The sequence below is a fragment of the Battus philenor genome, unplaced genomic scaffold (assembly GCF_028537555.1).
Source record: "Battus philenor isolate CCGP_79_NKW_IND1 unplaced genomic scaffold, ilBatPhil1.0.hap1 SCAF_6, whole genome shotgun sequence".
Taxonomy (NCBI): domain Eukaryota; kingdom Metazoa; phylum Arthropoda; class Insecta; order Lepidoptera; family Papilionidae; genus Battus; species Battus philenor.
Window position 1 is genome coordinate 4263475 of NW_027181726.1, and position 23165 is coordinate 4286639.

Consider the following 23165-nt stretch of genomic DNA (forward strand, 5'->3'; position numbering starts at 1 on the left):
TATCTCAGGCGCTTCGACAAATTGTTTTTGTTTCAGATTATCGATATTCGAGATATTTTAAGAGCAGACACGATTGATCAAATGAAAGATGTCTACATCGTACAATGCCTAATGGAGACCGATCTATACAAACTGTTGAAAACTCAGGTATTATAAATTATTTTTTTTTAACAAGAATTGATGGCCTTATTTATATTTGCAAATACATTTTATCAGAACACAGTACACGACATAAAAGACGACAAATTTGATTATAACGTTATTAACTTTATTATTTTTTGCGGCTATTACTTTTTTTTGTGTTTATTAACTAAGAACAAATGTTCTCATAGTGGTTCAGATCCCAAGAGAGAGGTGCACGGGAGACTCGACGGGAGTAAACGTTCGCGTGACATAAAATGGAGAGTCACAATTCTTAATGGGGGCCCTTGAAAATTTGATGGACTAAAATGTTGGCTCCACTTCACATATTGTAGCCAGATAATATTTAAAGAAGCTCAGCGACTGTTACTTCTAAAACCTTGCGTATTTTATATTCAGTAGCTGTAGGGGATCCTCCTCAACCAACTAAATTTTTTCGATAAGAATAAAATGTCTTGTCCTAGAAGATTTTTATATCTGAATTAAAAAGCTTTGTAATTTAAAAATAAATGTATTTCTTAATCAAATGACCGAATCATCCATCGTAGCGTTAAGTAAAATTTGCGATTGAAACAACGAATTTACAATGTCCGATAATATAGGGCATCCTTTTAAAAGGAGCGTGCTGTTACAGAAACTAAGCAACGATCACATCTGCTACTTCCTGTACCAAATCCTGCGAGGTTTGAAATACATCCACTCCGCCAACGTGCTCCACAGGGACCTCAAGCCGTCTAACCTACTACTGAATACAACTTGCGATTTGAAGGTAACCTTATTTTTGCTTCATATTGAGAACATTGCTTTGCACTTTCAGGGGAGGCAACAAGCGTATATTTTATGCGATGCCAATGCTTTTAAAGCCGACTATATGTACATAACTTTATGGTAAGTAAAAGTTATATAATCCAGTGAAAGGGTATACAAACACAATTTTTTCTCGTTTTTTTCATTTCCATACCGTCCTATTCTCTGCTTTCCAAAAGTCAGTAGTAAAAATGAGCCATTAATAAATTTTTACTTAACAACAGCAATTGGAAAGTGATTTTGCATATGGTATTTTACCGTCTACATTCCCTATGGCTAATAGTTTATCGAACTTATCTAGTTTTCTATCGATGTGGTGAAAATAATTTAGGACTCGTTAGTAAAATATAATGGAGTCTGGTTTTAATCTTAATCTTGAGTTGGTTAAGGAAAGTAGAGAAAAGTGAGAAAGAACATCTGAGCTTTTCATTGGTAGTCGGAGACCTAGACGTCGGTGGAAGGGTTATACCACGTCCTTCTCCAATCCCTATAACAATGCCTAGGCCTTGGAGTGATTTGCTCGTGTCTATATGATAACGGGTGAAACAGTTTTACCTTAAAACCTTGAGGTACTACGTCATCGCTGTTGAAACTCCTGACTGTTGTTTTAACAGAAAGCGTCAAAGAAGACCGAGGAGATTTAACCTGTAGGAGTCAGGCATATTGCTTTCTATGTCCATGCAACGGAATCCCCCATCCCATAAAGGATTTGCTCACTTGAAAAAAAAGTTTAGCAGAAGGGTGAAAAACAATAGTATTATCATAAAGAAATAACCAACGTGTTGCGTCGAGAGTCTTATGTCATTTTTAAAAAACTAATAAAGTGAAACGGGAGTCGGTCATTAAAAATTTATAGCGTTCCACCTAGACGTACTCTCTCAGAGACGCCGACGACAAATAATGGTTTCGCGGTTGAACCAGTAGCTGTTTACACGTTGCCAGCGGAAACTTATCCAATATTAAAGTGTGACAAATCGGGCTGTTTGACGACAAAACGCTATTCTGCACTGCTTAATAAATATTAATGAGTATCCGAATAAATAAACATTGCGATTCTAAAAACAATGGATGAAAATACGTCATTGAATTCAACGATGTTAACTTGTAATTATTTTTGCAAAGCTGTAGTTAATATTTTAGTTCAGCAGTTCTTACATTTAGAAAACAAATTTAAATGTATATCCTTTATTCGGTTATTCTTAAAAATATCATAAAGATAGTTTAAAACTCTTTACTCTATTGCGTAATTTTAAGTGTTCTTTTATGTCGGGTTTATTAGCTTGATACATAATAAATTTAATTGAAAAGCGTTTCCTAGTGTCGTAATTGCATGCGTGACAGGGATATAAATATTCCTTTACGTGTTTTTATCTTTTTTACAGTTGTTACGAGCGTAAACCATTTTAAATCAATGTCTTTACTGTTTTAAGTGTTCGTTACAGTGCCTAATGATTTATCAATATGTCAAAGCTGGCATTCCGTGGTACATGAGAGACGGTTCCCGATGGTGAAAGCGAAGAATGTAGTTCGTTGCTGAAATGCCGCATTAAAACACATATTCATAATATTTTTCTGAAAGAAAGTATGAATTTGGCGTATCATTAAAAGAAACATTTTTATAAGTAATGATTTTTTGTTATTCCTATAACAACAGAATTAAATAAGAAAATTTAAGCAAATCATTCTAAACCAGGCACAGCCTATTTCAGACGCGAGTAAATTATGTAAGATTTAAGTTATTAAATGCTTGTTTAAGATTTTATTTCTTTAAAATAATATTATCTAAATAAGTGAAACATGGGGTTCTCGGTAATAATTTAAAATAACCAATATTTTATGAGTAAAATCTAAAAGTTTTGAAAGCTATTTTATGAATAATACTTTTTTTAAGTAAATATACTTCATATGAAAAATTGTTTACATGTAAAATGTTAGAGAAAATTTCACAAACCCATATAGAGACGCAGTGGATCTTCTTTTTACCTTTGGTTTTCCCAAGAACTTTTCTTTGATTATACATAGATATAGAGACAGTATTATAATATATTATAAGCCAACAGTGTCATTTTGTATTTCTAAAATTATACTATTTTCTTTAATTTAGATTTGCGACTTTGGGTTGGCGCGTGTGGCGGATCCCGATCACGATCACACGGGTTTCCTTACGGAGTACGTCGCCACTCGATGGTATAGGGCTCCGGAGATCATGCTTAACTCCAAGGTAAAGTATATTATATATTAACATTTAATGAATTACAGTACATGAACAGTATCAAGATCTCGATTGCAATTCTTTTTAAATAGCCCACCTACGGTCTACGCTTTTATTTTAATTTTATATTTGAGGTTTTGTATTGCCAGATGTAATTTGTTAGCAGAAAGTAAATCATGTTATATATTTCAGAGCAATCACTTTATATATTTGAATAAATGTAAAATGAATAATTTAATTTTGTGGTCGATAAATACTGACAGATACTATTTAGTTGTTAAACGACATAAATCTTCAGCGTGTGAACTGACAAACGCACGAAATTCAGACCGAATTGTCAAACGCACGCGATTCCAGTCAATATGTCAAATACGAAGTTTCAATAGTACATTGTATGAATATTTTTACATAATTTTAATTTTTTTTCTCATAAATGAAATATCATTGTCTAGTTATGGCGTGACCAAATGAAATAGACATTCATCTAAATATATGTAAATGCGATATGTTTAATAAACTGGCTTAAATTGCTTTGAATTATAAGTAGTTCACGAACGCCTGGGGATAATGTTCAATTCGATTTGTCTCCTAGGCTTAAATATTCACAAGTCGTCTTAGCTATCTAGATGGAATAAATAAGGTCATTAATTATTGGATGCCAAATATGACTATGCTGTTTAATGTTCTATGCTTCATTTATTATTGTTTAACTATTCATTCTTTTACCAAGCTTTAAGTTACCGAAGAACTACGTAATTTAATACAAAAGAAAATTTCGTAATACAGGGATACACCAAGTCGATCGACATCTGGTCCGTGGGTTGCATTCTAGCTGAGATGCTGTCTAATCGGCCGATCTTCCCCGGCAAACATTATCTGGACCAGCTAAATCATATCCTTGGCGTGCTTGGTTCGCCGAGCCAGGAGGACCTCGACTGTATCATAAACGAGAAGGTATGTGTATTTAAAGTTTTCCGACAAAAGTTTGCTGGAAATCGGTTTACGATTTATAACGTTATGATATATGACATAGCATTCGACTCTAGATTATTTTAGCAAAATATTTTCATTGTTTCTCATACATAAAACTCTTGCTGTTCCCTGCTCGCTTTGCGTACTTAAATAAGGCCTCCTTAACTCCAGCGCGTGGATTTTTTTTATACTTCGTTCTTAGCTGACCTCTACGCGGTCAAAAGAATATTCCTTTCAAATTTCAAGTCCATAATCGTCATGGTTCCATAGATATCGTGATGAGTCAGTACATAGATGGAAGTCCCGAACTAGATTATACATGTAGTGAAAACGTTATATTATTTGATATATGAATGTGGATTTGGAAACCTCTGCTATGCATCGTATGGATGGATTGATAATCTTTATTTTCAAAAGAGAACTTCATTGGTCAAATGAATAACGTACTATTATAGAGTTTTCGAAGTTTAAAAAGCATATTCAATATTTGAAATTATTAAAACTGAAACGTGAATAAATACTATTTTTGTCTACGTCCACGCTATAGAAATAAATGACTCGAAAGGTACATATTTTCATTATCGAAACCATTCACCGTGTGGTTTCTCAATTTATAAAAACGGACTTCATTGTTGCAGAGCTAACAAGTTGCGGTGTTCCGTATAAAAGTTAGTTCATTGTTTTGTTTTCGTAGCAGTTATTTTGTGTTCGGATCCCGCTAAAAATAGTCGGGAAAGGAAAAGTTTCGACGGCCATTGTCGTCGCACCTCTCAATTGCCGGTTCTGTTGGTTTGTTTCAGCCTTGGTGTCAGATCCGAGCGGTTTTTTTTTTGTTCAACTTTTACCTATTATTCTGCGTTAATTACGGTACAGGATATAAAATGGCTATGTTTTTAAAAGTTTTCGTGGGTATGAGCTAAAATTTATTTCATCTCTAGGAAATATTAATGATTATTTATAAAATAATATCGTTTTAGTCGCATCTCTATCGGAGACGTGGATCTGTCTCACAGTATTAATAGTAATATTGTTAATAATTTATTAACTTCTATAAATAAATAATCAAATAGAACGTTAACATATATAAATATTACTTACAAATCTGTTAATTTAAATTGAATATAAATTACAAAAATAACATAACTATTGAATATACGGTAACTTGTAATGTTAACTTTGCTCAGTATATCTAAGTAAATAAAGAAATAGGACAACGTCCTTTTCTTTTAAAATGAAAACTAATTTGCATAATAAACGTCTAAATTACCTTTTAAATTGGCTTTTCAATTTAATTAAATGCAATATTTTAATTTAATACTGTAATTAATCAAAGAAACGTCTGTTATTTAAAAGTGATTTTCTTATATATTTTTGATATACGTGAAAATGTATAAATAGACAAAATGTCATTCAAGAACAAAAAGTTTCTGATAATCTATTTCAAGTGAAAACATTTCCTTGGTCAATTGATTATATGGTTACACACATAACTGGATTTGTAATTTCTTTCTTGGAATAAAAATAACAAGTGCTTGTTTACATAAAACAGTTGTTTATCACGTTTACAATATCACTGATTATGATATTTTATGCTCGGTAATACATACCGCAGGTATTACTGCTCAGAGACTTTTATTTCTTAACCGATAATAATTCTAAATTAGTTTTGGAATATTCAGATAAAAAATGCCATAGTCGTATACGCCACCTTGAACGTCAAAATATTTGGTTACAAACACAGCTGACCGTTGGGGCCTCAAGGTTATAAAGTGGAGACGACAAACCGGCCAGTGCAGCGTAGGATGCACACGGATGAGAGACAATCTCTTCTAGTCGGTCCTATAAGTAATGAAACAAAGCTTTTAAATTTTCATTGCCAAACTTTTTTTTTGTCAATCGCAATAATTAAAATTTATAAAAAACCTTTAAAAAAGAACTATGAATGTATAGTGAGCAAGTTTTCACCTTCCGTGGTTACCAACAGGCGCGCGGGTATCTGGAGTCGCTGCCGTACAAGCCGCGTGTACCCTGGACGGACCTGTTCCCGGGGGCGGATCCTCGGGCCCTGGACCTGCTGCACCGCATGCTCACCTTCAATCCGCATAAGCGGATCACCGTCGAGGAGGCCCTCGCTCACCCGTACCTCGAGCAATACTATGATCCCAATGATGAGGTGAGTGTACGCTGCCACGCTATTTGAGCAGTTTTATTACTAAATATTTATTTTACGTGATATATGTAATTTTTCTTTATGTCCGTTTAAAAAATGTCTCACCTGATATTCCACTTTTCTAAACCACTAGCCAATATTGGATATTTATAAAAATTAACAAATATTTATTACCTGAAATAAAAAAAATAAAAATAATATATTTATTGTTTATATCTAATAAAGATTCTTAAATATTCTGGTATATCTATTATCCACAGTACGTAGCTTAACGGTGATTTTCATTCGTCGTTTTCTTAGACCGTCCCCGTACGACGTTTCTTTCAGAGCAAGTATTTTATGAACGGCCCCTTATAAATATAAACATTAGCACAGATGGGATACTTGAATGCATATTCAACTAAAGTTCAAGCGCGGGCATATCATGGAGAGCACTTTTATATCTGATTTTGTGGTTTAGATGGGCGACGGAAGGCGATAATTAGCTGTTTGTGTGATTGAAGTGACACGTTATACCAACTTTAGCAAAAGCGGAACCTCTGAAAATAGTTTATTCTATTTAATAATCTTCTAATCATTAAAGTCTACTCCATAGTTTAGAAAATGTCTCTGACCTAGCCCGGTGTTTTAGCAAGTTTAACAGGCAGTGAACTGAACATATAGCGGGCAGAATAGATGGCTTGAAGGTTTTGGAGTAAAGACCGTGAAACGGCAGGCGCAGCGTAGGTCGACAATCTTTAATAAAGATGCCGTTTTAAATCGCTTCTATTGAAAATGTATGGGGGAGGAATATCCTGCGGCTGAAATGATGAACGATGATGAAATATGATGAATATAACCTTATGTATAACGGAGACATTAGATAAGATTAATGCTTGACCGTTATCTCTGCAGAAAATTGAGTATATATGTTCGACGGCCGTGAACTTTCCTAGTACATTTTCACTACCGCCATAACTAATTTAACGATGCCGTAATCGGGGACAGCGCAAATATCGTAAACATAAACGTTACAGCTCAAACGTGTGTGACGTACTTAACATGTTATCTACCTCTTTATTTGCACTGTACTGTTATTAAACTATAACCGAGCCGTGTTTTCATATTATTGTTATTAACATAAATAATGATGAAATCACTCTTGTTTTGAAAGTATTTCTGTATACGTATTAAAGAACACGTCTATAGATTAATGGGATTTGAATTACAAATTAAGACGTGTCAATTTTTATTTTTCATAATTTATTATACATGTGTATATACATAAATGGAAAAACTATGCTGTATTTACCGGTTCACGTAGTTAATATCAGAAAGTTCACAATTCATTAGTGATAGTCCTACCGAAATCGCTGTACCGCGCCTTAAGGAAGCGCAGCGAGGAGGGGGCTGAATAAAATGATTTTTTCGTTGCGAGGCTATCATGCTCTTTTTTCTTCTCGCTCTTTGCTCATTTTGACGACAGAATAAAGGAACGTAACCCCAATACTCCCCTCCATCTCGCCGCGTTTATACCTTTGGCGGTGTGCACTGGTTTCGGTTGCACTAATGGTTTATGGGCATTCGTTTGCGCGGTGCGACATGTTATTCAACAATTATTGTGATTTCAGAATGATTTCTATTTAACCTCTCCGATTTTTCTTACATCCATGGCAAGTGCATCGACAAACTTTAGGTTAAAAAATTGGGAAGACATTTTTAATTGTTTGTTGTGCGCCTTTTTAAAATATAACCAAAGATTAATCTATCAACAAATTTCTTTACAATTATTGTCGCTGAGAAGAGTGCTATATTAATTATTTTTGGGTAAACTATAATTTATTTAACAATAAATTGTATTTAAAATAATATGTATTATCTAACTAATTTATTTCATTGAAGCGTGTGTACTGTTATTATGATCTAGTTGCTTGTAAAATCGCTGGGTTAATGAGACATATAATTTTATGTCTCAAGGTGAAGAAGATCTAATGCCGCATTGTTATGGACAGGGTCGTTCTCAAATGATGATTGTATTGTTTATTTAGTTTATTAAGTACACAACTTGGTACAGTTAAGATGGCCTTATTGTTATGCTAAACTTTGGTACTAGTAACAACTGCCTATCATAAATAAATAATTCAAAATAGTTAATTAAAATCCAGACTCGTTTCGAGCGTACTGATTTTTAACCTCTTACTAGATTAGGTAGAGCATATTTGATACCCGATAAAAAAAATCAATATCATCTAATTGGACTCTTCTGGATCTCTTCTCAGTATTTATATATAATAAAAAATTGGTTTTAATTAATATTTTGTTTACATGTGAGTTTTGATTACAGCCAGTCTCAGAAGAACCATTCAGATTCGCCATGGAGCTGGATAATTTGCCCAAGGAAACACTCAAGAAGTACATCTTCGAGGAAACCCTCATGTTCAAGCAACAGAACGAAGGCGCGTAAAAACCTAATTGACGTCACGCGTGTCCTTGCGCGAAGTCATCAGCGCAATGACGTATTAGTAGGTGGGGAAAGCGGTTGATTTATTGGTGGGTGTCGGCAAAATCTGAAGCGCAAAAAGAAAAGTGGGGATCAGTTTGAGAGATTGTTAAAAACAGAGTTGCGACAAATATATGTGTTGCGTCACCGGATAATCCCTTTCACTGAAAAAACATCTTACTCTATCTGAATGCCTCTGATAATACATTACACTGAAGTGTAATGATGATGAACACTGAAGGGGAAAGGCAGCGCTCAAGACCGATGCCGGTGCTTACGTCTTATTTTATAATGTATTTAGTTTTCCTTGTACATTTTTTGGTAATCTTGAGTTAGTTCTTCAAATTTGCGTTTGCGATTTATTAAATATTACAAATAGTGAAGTTTTAAATTTGCGAGACGTTCGTAAGCGTTCGTTTGTTCGTTTTCAAGCGATTATTGAATTTATTTGTGTTTGATTTATCTGCGACTTCGTACCGTTTATCAACAGTCGCGATTATATCTTATCTTTAGTGGTATTGTGATTAATTCAATTCTTTGAATATTACAGTACTTTTCTGTTTTTCAAATAGGTTTAAGCATAACGAATAAAACTTAAATGGATCAGGAAACAGTGCTTCTATTTTTTTGGATAAAAATTTATGTCATATATTGCACGAAAACCTTACGTTGTTTTGATTAATGTTCATTATTTATGAATTTATAAAGTTCATTAATACTTAGGCGGTTAAACAAATCGAGTAATAAAAATTACCAAAGGTTATGACGGTTACTTAGAGATTACCACCATTTTTGTTTTTTCTCTCGATGTTTCTCTTAATATGACGTTCTCGAGCAATTTACATACGCGTCTTACATTAAAGTGTATGAAGTTCAGACAGTAGGATTATATTGAGAGGTAGACTTAGATAGATAGTTTTCTGAAATTTATCAACGTTAAATATACCTAGTCGTGAGTTTTCTAAATTGAAGTTTATGTGGTCCTGAGGGCGTCGGTAGAAAATTTCTGGAAAACGTATTTTACAGTATTACACGAGGGAGAATTTATGTATTCGTCTGATATTAAATAACGTTTGCAATACGATCGGATATGCCTCTGATGGAACGAAGCGAGGAACCGCGGTGTAAATACTTTTACATTTGAATTGATGTATTTTTCAAATGTCACCGAATATTAATTTGTCGCACTACCGGTTAAATCCATTGTGATCAATTTGCGAGTTGCAATCGATGTTTAAAATTTGATTGTCGTAATTAAATGGGCTTCGTTAAAAAACTTGTCGGTTTTCAATGGATCTATGAATAATTCCTCGTCTTCCCTGTATTCGCATGTTTACGCACAATAAGTTAGAATAGTTGATTCATATCAGATGTAGCGGTTGGGTATATCGAGAGTTACGTTTGACAGTTGTGCGTACGCTGGGCTCGGAGCAAGTTTTTCAACGAACGGCCCGCGCTGGTCGGCGGGCGGCGGCTTGTGATAGTAACGCGCGAGTCTATTCACAATTTATAATCTGTTGTTACTCTCTATTTATATCTATAAAGTGTTGTTTGGGAGAGTCGTGTTCGCTTCGCGACAGGCGCTTTGTTCGGTGCGGTCGCGGTCTATTTCTTAAGACTTGATTACCGTTGTCTGTTAAAAAGAAATTAGGGAGCATTTTTGACGATAAATTTTCGTCATGCGAATTTTGAAAATGCAATTTCGAACGTGAAATGTTTGCGCTCTAAGCACGTTCGGATCTCTCACTCTCGTGTTGGGGCGTAATGTTGCATTATTATATTTACTCTCATAGTTTTTTAACTTTATAAGGCTGACACCACACTCGACCACTCTTCGTGTAACTCTATAGTATTTATTCCGCATTTTATCCGTAATAAATTAGGTTTTATCTAAGCGTGGTCTGCAGTTGACTTTTTAAATGATATAATCAAATGATTAATTTAATTGCAATATTTGTATTAAACTGTGAGTTGAGGTGTAGTGACAGCCTGTTAGAGAGTACTTGCATTCATGTGTCATTGACGTTTTTGTGAATAAAATATATTTAATTCTTTCAATAATTATGATAAGCTTTTGTCGTTCGAGTTCGTCGCAATAAATCATTTCTCTACGAAAATACATCGATGTTACTTAAGTTAACAGCGGCGCGGTGGTAGACCTCACGCCAGAATGTTTTTTTTAAGGCTTATGACAAATATTATTTGAACTGATCAATTATTTATTTGATGGCAAAAGACAATCTTATGATAAATAAAACATAATAATTTTGTTTGTATTTAGTCTGGCAAGACGCTCGTCATTATTTCTGTCATGTTTGACTCAATAATATTTAAATTATTTTTCAATTCAAATAGATGTAGTGTTAACAAACTGTCTTTTTGTATTTCATTTGTTGCTCTTATCGATAAATTGTCTTTCAATTACATTAAAGTAACACCAGAATACCATAAAGTATTTATTGTTAAAATATGAGTGTTGCCATATTTTCTTAAGTAATAATATGTACAAATTGGATATTGTAAGATCATTTGTTATCTGTCAACAGTTGAATATTATGAAAATAAAATCAAATCAAGAAATATTTTTTGTTTTATTTCTTTCACATCCTAAAAAAATTTACACACAATTACTTACATACTTTATATTGCGGGGACTGGAAAGTAATATCGTTTCTGTCGACATATTTTACAGAAAAACCGATTGATGTTAAGAGCTACGGCATTGAAAATATGTATACTAGAAGGCAAAAGGTTGTTGATAACTTAGGTGAATATAGTGTTGATTAGAAATAAAAAAAAACTTGTTAAAAATGTAGTTGTGTGAATTTCATTTCATTAAGCGACATTACTTTCCGGTCCCCTCATATTTATACAGCAAGCAGAAGAAATAAATAGTACATAAGAGCAATCATAAGGCATATGAAAGTTGCGTCTATCTCTATCTCCCGTAAACAAAAATGATATTTTAAAAGGTTTACAGTTCAAGCTATTTTATATATTGGTTTAATATCTTTTTGGCGGGTAAATATTTGTTTGATTTCTTTTGGCAAAAACCTCAGAGCTACGCTTTCACAAACTAATTTTACTCTGACAGCTCTGGCTATTTACTTTCATCATTCCACACCTAAAAGAGATGCATTAGATTTCCACCTCATTCATTTCAAAGGATTTATTGATGTAGATTTTCAGTGTTCCAGTAAATGCATGGTAAGGCGAAAAAACCTAGAATCACTGGTTATGAAACGAGAAATGAGTCAGACGTAATAACATAGTAATTTGTCCTTAAAGAAACCACTTTAATATTTTCTTATTTTCTTTTATTTATCAAATATTTAATAGCAATCCTTACGTTTCGAAGTGCAATATCTTTTTATTAACTCTACTGAACATCTTAAAGTAGTATATTAGTCTTTTTATGTTAGTTTTACGACCTCCATTAGATTGTAATAGACATTACATTGCTCCCTTTTAGTATATCTTGGTAAATAACCCCGCACAAAAAATATAAGAAAATGTTTATTCTTTTCTAAATCTAATTCTCTTGTGAAATTCCAACCTCTCTTAAAGACGTTAGTACAAGGTACATAAAAGGTAATTAGCGAATTCGAGGAATCTTTTGCGTACTATGTTCCAAAATACGCCTAAGTGAAAGTTTTTATGCGCGGGAGGGCTTTAGTGATCTAAATGACATTTGCATTTTTGTTACATGGTTCTTTTTAACGAAAGGTCTATTTTTTAAAACATCGTGGTAAAATTGTAGATTGAGACGAAAAAATCGTAATTTATTCCCAATAAATAGCGTGAATTGAACGATTTTTTTTCTATTTCCAGTAAGAACGAACAACAAATAATTTAAAATTATTTGATTTACCCTCAACACATTTGATTTAGTTAATTACGATTGAGATAATTTTTTGGTAAGATTGCTGTTCTATGGTTTATAAAAAATATAAATATTACCAGTATTTATGGTGATAGGATATAAGTGGAAAAGCTTTAAAGGTTCGCCATGTATAGCTCATTTATCAGTAAAAATCTTTGAAGTTTTCACATCTCTTGTAACCCAGTATAAAGTGACTACTCTAAAATATATTACATTAATATATTCTTTTTCATTAGAACGGGACAGGCATTGTTCCGAGTACAAAGTCTGCAGAGACAGATAGTAAACAACAGATAATTTTGAAATATTTAAATGATCCACATTTACTGCATTATAGTTACGTTAATTATTATTTTTGAAACCTTTGATTTTTGGATGTAGTGTACCTAAAAGAACTACACATGCACAAGCTATAAAGGCTTTTACTCCTATAACTAATCACAGGGTACTATGATTAGTAAGATTATACGGTTTATAAGTTACACATTTGATGTAGTTATCAATAATAATTATAAAAATAACATCATACAGGTTACCCATAAATAATTACAACTTATAACCTTAAAAAGTAAATAACTATGTAAACAGAAATATTAATTTATATTTTAATACGAACATCTCTATATTTTACCCACAAACTTCGAAATAACGATATAACTAAATATCGTTATTTTATTTAATAGAAACTGTTCATGTAAATAAAATATTTCAAAGTTTTTCTCTCTAAACAGTATTCGTAGTTTGCGGGTAAAGCGTATCTAATACATTTATAAACAAGACAAAAGTAATTGAAGCTGTAAACTAAATATACGAAGTGTATGAATACCGCTTTAGGAGACGGGAAGGCAGCAATTAGTGGAGCTAAAGAAAGGAAGAAGAGGTACTTCAGCAACTTGAGTAATTTGTCTTCATTTGCTTTAGAATTAACTTCTCATTGTTTTGAAGATACTGTATTCTTCATGACAATTATCCACCGCCTATAAAGACCGCTTTCAAAATTGGAAGCCCATTGAAACCTGAATCTATATTTCTACCATATTCCCAAAACTGGACAAAGATGTTAGATGATATAGAAAGACATAAATGGTAAGTATGAAGGCCCCCCACTAGATGGCAGCGCAATACCGGTCATCCTGGTGATCTCTGGAAAAGACCTATGCCTTGCGGTGGATGTCCATCAGTTCAAAAGAAGAAGATCTATCTATGGAAATTATTGTTGTGGCTGAGTTCCAACTGAGATTTAAATGTTTTTGAGAGAGAAAAAAAATAGAACTTACTCGATTGTGTTGGACGATCAAAAAAGTGGTCGAATCCAGTTTTAGTTTTATGCGTTTGCTCACAGCACAAGTACACTGTTAAAATATTACCTACCTTCGTTAATAGGTGAAATCAAGCCAATATTTTTCTTCTTCAATATCAAAAGCCAATAAATTTGTGTCGCTGTAAGTCCGTGGACTCTTGTTTACGAATTGTAGACCTCCATTTTTTTTTCACCTCAACATAGACCCCCGTCTACGTCTCTCATCGACCACTGATATTCCACTTGGACCACTTTGGATCACCAGCACTATAAAATATTACGTTAAGTAGAAATCTATGATTTTTTAATTGTAATTGGTTAAAGTTTGTACGTAATTTATCTAGCGGGATGTTAATGGCTTCAATGTTAAAAAAGCCTAATCGTAATATTTCGATGGACAGCACAGCACATACAGCAGTTTATTCGTTCCATTCTTCAAAACGGCTCGATAGAATAAATAAAGCTTGGGAATACAATATTTTAATACTGTATTAATGTTATGCAAGTAGTCACAAAACGACAACAAAGGTCTGTCGCAATGCTATAGAAAAAATAAATTAACTAAACACATTTCGGAGTGATCATCGGATGGTGGTTGAAAATAAGTATAAAAGCTTAAATTTTTATTTACCTCTTTCAAGCTTGTATACCTATATTAAGAGCCTGTATATAAGTATATGAGACTCTTGATATTAATGACTCTATAAAACAAGTATAAGAAAAAAGTTAATCTTAATTATTGTGAGGTTATTAATTGTAATAGATTTTCTTTATATAAACTCATTAAAATATAAATCAGAGCAGATAAAAGATGAATATATGATGAACGGTATGGTAATGGAATGTCGCTGTACATTAAAATTGAGTGTAAAACATAGCATTTAAATTAACAAGTAAACAGTGTTGTGTTCAGTTATACTGCCCGTATGTGTGCCTTTTGCTTAAGTTTTACTCTACACGTCTACGTAGTTAAAAGCATTTTAGAGAGATCATTTACATTCGTACGCCATTGGAATTACAATAAGGACATCGACCTATTCTCTTTATGCTTCTTTGATAAAAAATCTATCGATACCATGTTTATTAATGATATTTGATATCACAAAAGAAAGCGTCGAATGTCGTCTTAACTTTTATACATTATCAAATGTATTAGATATAAGGTTTATTAATGTTTTCTAATTTAATTTTTAGTGATTAAATTATTACTAATTAAGTGACAACTAGTGTGAGAAATTCTTAGTTATACAGGTTTTTGATAATAGGTGTAAAAGACTTAAAACTCTTTGTGGACAAATGTGTTACTAATAATACATTCGCCATGTATAATATACTTTATATTTTGGTATTTAGGCAGAGGTGTGGGATAAACTAAACAAAACTGTTTAAATTTCTTGCAGATAAAATTAGATAATTAACAGCTTCATAAATTAAAGCTTCATTCTGAAAGATTTTATAAATAATTCCTTTCGAATTTATTACAAATCATCTAGTCATTTCACTAATTTAAAAACTTTTTTCAGAATAGTGAAAGCTAGAAAAGCCATTGGCACTTAGCGCTAAGCAAATTAAAAAAAAAACAATGAACTAAATATATGATTTAAAACAAACAGAGGAAAGCTCTCTCTTTTTAATGAAATAATTAAGTTTTTTGGAGGACGCAAAAATTAACTTCGTTGTCTTATTTCTTTCCGCAGACGTTCCTAAAAGTCAAATAAAAAATTAAGGACAAATGAAACGCCTGTTCCAACTCAAGATGATTCGCACAAATTAAGCAAACATTTAAGAGCAAGTTACGGCTGCGGATCCACTGTTACCTAAGTCAATATTTTGCGTTAACATAATAATGTAAAAACACTTAGGCGCGATGTTTTAAAGATAATGGATATTTTTTCTGTTCCTGCGTAGTATGTACGTGAGCAGTGGCAGACCAGTGGCAGCCCAGTGGTAGAAGACTGAGACTTGCTATCGTTGCTCACGGGTTCGATACCCGGGGCACTGTCTTTTACAATTCCTACAATTTATGCATTAATTATGATTGAGAGAATTGCCACTGCTCACCAAAAAGTTCCCAAAGGATGGGCGGCAGCTTCCTCTGCGTACCTAAACACCACACAGCGATAGCCAATCCAACAGCCATGCGTGGCGGTTATGTATATATTACTCCATAGATACCTTTGAAGGAAGCCCAAGCCATGCAGGGGGCGTCTATGGGTTGAAACGACGAGGTAAGCTAACATGATAATAAGAAAAAAATATCTCAAGCGTAGTCTAGTTTAATTTTGTAATTAGTACATTAGTTCGTTCCGTTTTATTTTTATGTGCATTTTTGTACTAAATTTGGATCTTGTGTGTATTGTGCATTATAAATTTATTATTATTATTAAAAAGGAACTTAATTATATTGTTCTACAACGACATTTTATAACAGTTAGGCAGTGTTTCTCATGACTTTACTCGTCAAACTTAGTACGATTTACGACCAGGTGGTCCGTGTATAAATCTTTTATCAAAGTTTAAGACATCAAGTCACGACAAAAACAATAAATGGTTCTTCGAAAATTTTAGGCGTAGTAAATCTCGAGTTAATTTTTTACAATATGTTTAAAAGCGCTAAACATTAATGTCACTCGGAGGTAAAATTTTCACCATCGCGTACTTGTTAAGTAGGTAATCAGAAGCGCGGCTGTCGTACATAACGAGCAATTTATTACGAGCCCATCAACATCGTTAACGCAGTGCTATAACCAGAAAATATTACCAATTTCTTTCACGATTATTGGTACGAAGTATCTAAAATAGGTATGGCAATATTGTATTTTTGTTTACATAGCAACTGTTCTAAATGGAAATCTGTGCGGGAGTCCTATGTCTAGCCGTGGACATCCTAAGACTGAAATGATGGTGAAAGTTCTGGTTTTTATTAAAATAAAAGTGACTTTTATAGCACATATTTTGTAATCGTAGATATTTTAAAACTTGTTCCACATAACAGTCTGTAGTGCTCTAAATTTAATATTTTGGAACCCGTTGGGTTCGTAGCCACGTTTTAACACGCGAGCTCAACTTGATTCTTGTTCTTATTAAACTGGGCTCTTCCGGCATTCTTCATATAAAAGTGATCACTATAAATGATCTACTGTTTCCGGAATGGTAATTTCCTTTTTAATCTAGACAGAATGTTTAAACCAGTTATCATTGGAAAGATCTTTGTCGCAGAGGGGTTTGGTAGTACGTGTCAAAAACAACTGTAGACGCAGGTGAAACAGAAGTAACCGCGCCGTGTGATGAATGGTACTTACTTCTCGGAAAGCAGTTTTCTCTGGTCTCGTAGCTGTATCGATAAAGAAGACGTATCTCACTATTAGGTATCATATAACTTCTGCGAGTAAATAAAATATTCGTCTTTGTGACAAAAATATTGAATCCGGAGCAGAAGGCAGTGAAGCTAAAGATAAGACGGTGGATTTCGGTATGATGGTAAAGGTAAAAATTAAAGCAAAACTTTCTGAATTTTTAAGGCATGCATTCCACTGCAAAAGCAAGGTCAGTTTACATACTTAAATAAGAAATGCCTTTAGAGTATCGAGCGCTGGACTTCCGATGTGCTAAAAGGTTCTTATAGAACTTCTTTTAAGCGACAAAGATGGAACATCAAGATTTTAACAAGCGCAAGTCATACTGACGTCACTGTAGCTGTTGCATTAAATTTTATATTCGACAATCATGAATAAACTTGTAATTAACTAAATAACTATGTTAATTATAAGCCTATATGTAAGTATTTATGGTTTAAAAGCTTTTGGTATATCTTCACAATAAGCGGTCGTAGGCATATTTTTGTTATTTATCGTCAGTTCTATTCCTGTATTTTATGACTTTTTATATTTCCGATTCTTAAATATGTTTCTGTTCGATTTCATCGTTTCATTGTTATACCTTATATTCTACAAGGGATCGAACTGTCAAAAATATAAGTCTATCGCTGACCAAAAGACAAAACAAATAAACAAAACGCCTTTTCTTAAATGCAGTGATTACTTAAATTATTAAAAAACTACGATTAGTAGTAAATATGAATTTTCTATTTCCTATCTTGCAAGACTAATAATATTGTGTTTATTTTTATTTTTAATGAAATGGATATAACCTATATAAATAAAAAAGTCTTGTGTTAACAAAACTTTTTTATTTATATCTCAAAGCACTTTTTTAGTTTGATCGTTAAAAGTTTAGCAGCTCGAGATATGTGTTTTAATTTATTCTTTAGTTGTGAAAGAAAGTGTTGGGTTTCCCTCGCCGTCCATTAGAACCTATATCGTACTTTGAATGAAGTTTTTGTGTAAAAAAAATATTTACATTCGTTAATACTTTCTCGAATTTAGCGCTTTTAAACTCAGTAAAATTGTCATTACTATTTACGTAGATATATCGCATACCCACGTATAATAAGAATGTTATAAATTGCAACTATTTGTGTCTTATGAAGTACACAATATATCTATAGATTAAATAGTAAAGTCATTTAATACACAGTCTATTTGATTTTTTATTTACGTCAGTTGGAGAACGGTAAAACAATAAAAGATTTACAGTTATTCCGATATGGCTGTATGAATCTCTTCGTATTCTATTTTCTTTTTACATTTCACAATGTTAACGAGAACTATGGCTGCAGGGTAAGTCACATTGTCATAATTATCGAGCTTTTCCATTGTTCCCGACGTACGTTCGTTACGACAAAACGATAATGAAAAGTGACTTGCGACAAGACTTTTTAATACACTGTATTCAATCCACTAAGTATACTTGTACGTTATTTTTAATGAGCTTTAAGCAATAATTGCTCTTTATGTTGTAGTAGGGTGCGCAAACGTTAAATAGTAATGAAATAAAAGCATGTAAGGTTTTTTAGGAGTTAAAAACCCTTGGGAACGGAGAGAGGTTCTCTATCATAAAAGATAATAAAGATATTGCGTGGAGTAAACCACATGACCGTTCCATATGGAACGCTATTATGAAATTCTGCCCAAGTAGCATTTGCTGATTCCACGGGTGCAGGGCACTGAGGGTGTTTAACATAAAACTTCTTTTAAGAAAGTGATGATGCAGGGATCCCTGGGGAGTTTTGAATCGGGCCGGTATATGCTATAGTTTCAACGGATTCAAACGCTGCCTAGCTCTTAATCGGTTCGGCGCACGCTCCATAGACCAGTGAACCTCAGCCTGGTTAAGAAAAGGAACAATATATAGCTACTTCCGCCATGCAGCAGTAGTCGTGGAATAAAGTGCACCGCCCGCCAGCCCGCTGATAAATGCGCGTGCGGCAAACAATGCAAATTACACAACTACCACCATTTAATAACTCAACACGTTTTTTACCCCAACACAGGGCATCCTCAGGAGTAATGTTACACCGATTAATGCCAAACACCGAGTTGCAGCCTGGGCTGCCACTCTTCGATAATATCTGCTACGCATTCCGACTCAATGGCGCCCGGGTTGTTATGTCAGTTACATGGCTATTTATATGCGTGCGGGAATATTATCAGCGCATGAGTTATAGTCGTGTTGGACTCTATCCGTTACTCGTAGTCCCTCGTAGGTTAACACGACGATTATTTTGGCACCAGTAGCCCAACGATCTAACTATTGGGCAATAAAATATGAAAGTTTTAGAACCGCAGCTGCAGTTTTATTACTTAAGCCCATAGATTAAATAAAACTATTGTATGACTTTAGGAAAGACTCGAATATAAATATAAATTATTAGTTTCTATATTCTGTCTGTCTTGTCATTTGTTAAACAACCGAGAATCCCTTACGCAATGAAGTTATAAAGTAATGAACTTTTTATTTCAATTTTTCTAAGTACATTGTTTTATTTTATTCATTTCTCATTAACATTAGGGCTGTTATAAATTAATTATTTTACAATTGGAATAATAATTTTTAATTATCTTCTAATTATTAATACAGCTTCGCATAAAAATGTTTTAAATGTAAGTAAAAAATGATTAAAGTTATAATGAACTTAGACAGCGTTTTAATGTTTCTTTACAATTTACGCGAAAAATATTACATTATACTCGGTGATTGGTTTTAAGTATAAATTTTTAAAGGGGTGAAGGTATATCTCATTTGTTGTGAATTAATGTATGGTACACTCTATACAAAAAAAATATTCAGAACAATGATTAATAATAGTGGTAGTAAAGTAAGAGAAACCGTTTTAAAAACTTGCATAGCTAAATATTAAAATTAATTATAGTTTACTACCTGTCCCTGGAGAATGTTCTGTCAAAAATTATTGGCCTGTCACATTTAATTATTAAAAATAAATTAATGTGAAATATTTCAGAGTGATCAATTTGTACTGAGTATTTGATAATAGGTGTAAAAACTTTGAAGCTTTTAACTTTCCAATGAGCTAAACATTCATCCTTTTAAAGTATTTACGACTATTTTCGATGCAACCTGTATATTAGTCATAGTCTCTCTCTCTCTCTCTGAGGATAATTTAGCACATTTAAAAATGTCCCTGCCACGAAGGTAACACCTTACGGGGACAACTGTACATTACATACACGCTGTCATCTAATTACAATTAGAAATGTTTCCTGCGTGTCGACCATATAAACTATATCGACTCATTACAAATTACATAAATGGCTCGTGAGTCAAAGGTTTGTTAACCCTGTAATTCAGAAGGGAACTTATGATTAAAATAATACATTCCGTAAGTGACCTCGCTTTTTCATTACATTACTATAATTTCACATCGTATGTTTTTGCCGCACGCTCTACGGAAGGCGTTGTGGGAATTTAATTATAACGATATCACACGATCGATGTTAACGAGGTTTTGTAAAAATTAAGGATGATTGGTACTCGGTGTAAAGGTGCTTTAAGAAATGTAATGTACAGCTTATTTGCTGCCAATTAATGTACGGAAAACCATAACTACTTTTTAAAATTATTTATTGTTTACTATCGATTCTAGCAGACTTTGTACTGCCAGAAGTAGCCGGCCGTGGTGTTACAATAGAAAAAAAAAAATAACGTATGACATGTGTAATATATATTCAGAGCGATAACCTTGTACAGGTTGACTCGATGTAGGTGTAAAAGTTTATAATAATATTTCTTGTCATATATCCAAAACAATTTGGCATTGAAAAATACGAACGTGAAATTGAAATTTAGGGAATTTCCCTTTTTTTAATACTCTGATCAGTTATACTTTTACCTGCTATTAATGGATATTCAGAATACTCTCCTTTCATAAATATTTAATAGTCAATATTTAGTTTGGATTTATAAAACCGCTATAACCAAGTAATTTCACCAAGATTTCATTAAAACTAAAGGTGATATACTGCGCATAGAAACTAGTAACAGTACTATATAAATATATATAGAGTATAGGGCGTGGAGAAGAATGGATATTAAACGTGGCTCTGGTCAGAGAAGCGCCCACTGCCAGCTCAATCGGGATTTTAATTTGTTATCGCTTCCAGAAACCACTTTAATACACATAAAGTAGTTCTTGCTTATGCTGTATTTCTTAATGACATGGGTCGGGGTGACGCCATAGAAACCCAAGTTCCAACTCAAAATTCTCTATAAACTCTAAGGTCCTTTCAAAATTTTTTATACTTTAAAAGAATTATTTAATTGGTTTTCTTTTATTACTTTATCTAAATCAATTACCCGTGTGCGTTATAGCCGCTAGGAGTACCCCACCTAGTAGTCCTGCAAACTCAAGATCAATAACAAGTTAGTATATTTAGACATAAACTTCATATCATTATTTCAGCTCTTGGAACCTCACTGCAGAGGGATTTACCATAATCGCTATTTAACAGATGGGTTGGTGATCGTAATGTGGAATTATAGTAGGCAGAGAACGCTGCTGCCCATCCTCTGGAAACTTGTTTATGAGCAGTGGCAATCCTGTATAATTATTGCACAAAGTGTGAATTATATAATAGTGTATCCCGGGAATCGATCCCGCGACCTATGATCGGAAGTCTCAGTCCTCTACACCTGTTCTACAAAATATAATATTATAATATAAAACTTTCAATTTTTAAGTAGCTAATAATATTACTATACTATTTAATATCAAAGCTTTCTTTTAACTGTTTCGGTTTTCAAAATAAAATATAAACATAAAATCCAGTGAGTTGCTGAATACGTTTATAATTTATGTTTAAACATAATGTTATAAAAATAAAATACGTAACATTTTTATTTTTAAGTATACAAACAGAAGTTAAACATACGTGCGATTGTTATATTCAAAATGCCGAGCGGAGCTGAAAAGTAATATTAATTTATCTGTCATTCTGACCATTTGTCACTGGTGGCGAATACGTTTACAGGCATAGCATATTTCACGCACACATTTACATAATCTGTTATACGCATATAACACACATTATCACCGCCCTCCCCTTCTCTAATTCTTCCGCCTACACACGCATTTACTAAAATATTGAAAACATTTGGGTTTTTACAAAAACTATTTATTTATGAATAGACATCTATTCAAACGTTTTTCTAATCCCGGAAGCGCAAAAAAATATTTTTTTCAATCATGTTCAGATTTGCCGGCATCAAAATGCTGCCTTTATTTTCTCGCTGTCAGCGTAGGGTCATTCTTTCAAAACGCATGCAAGGTTTTTTCAAATAATTTTCTGTGGTAATATCTTACTAGCTCTACACCCTGACGCTGATTTATGGGACATTATGTATATATTACGTTATAAACATAATGTGAAATACTGTAACGTAACGCAACGCAGAACGAATTGCTGACGGGGCCGCAAAGCCTCATGGGAGGAGACCAAGAACCGGCAACCGGCAACGACCTTATTAAGGTTGTCAGAAGACGCTGGATATAGGCCTCTTCCAACTTGTCCTAGTTCCGGAGGCCTATGCCTAGAAGTGAACGTTATACGACTGAAATGATGATGTTAATGTTTCTGTCTTTTTTCCTAAAACGCATTATAAAACATAAACGCTTTTACTTTTTTCACTAAACCTAACGCACATACATAGAGGATTATATCGATTCGCTCGCTAGCTACCCTCTACATGTAATCCATCATACTGGCTCATTCCTAGTTTGACATAAGTCAATTTTGACTTCCGGCGCGGACGGTATCTATAATTCAATAGAAGTTAAAAATAAAA

The 23165-nt window shown here is 33.3% G+C and overlaps 1 protein-coding gene across 1 annotated transcript in view; it reads left to right on the forward strand.

Annotated features, from left to right (window-relative positions):
* The window catches only part of rl (Mitogen-activated protein kinase rl), a 36422-nt gene extending 25137 nt beyond the window's left edge, over nt 1–11285 (forward strand). Inside the window, exons 3-8 of the mRNA XM_068773988.1 lie at nt 37–147; nt 776–910; nt 3053–3169; nt 3947–4114; nt 6117–6305; nt 8626–11285. Coding sequence (XP_068630089.1) covers nt 37–147; nt 776–910; nt 3053–3169; nt 3947–4114; nt 6117–6305; nt 8626–8745 — 840 coding nt within the window. The 3' untranslated portion in view covers nt 8746–11285. The remainder of the gene's footprint in view (nt 1–36; nt 148–775; nt 911–3052; nt 3170–3946; nt 4115–6116; nt 6306–8625) is intronic.
* Nucleotides 11286–23165: the final 11880 nt, after the last annotated feature.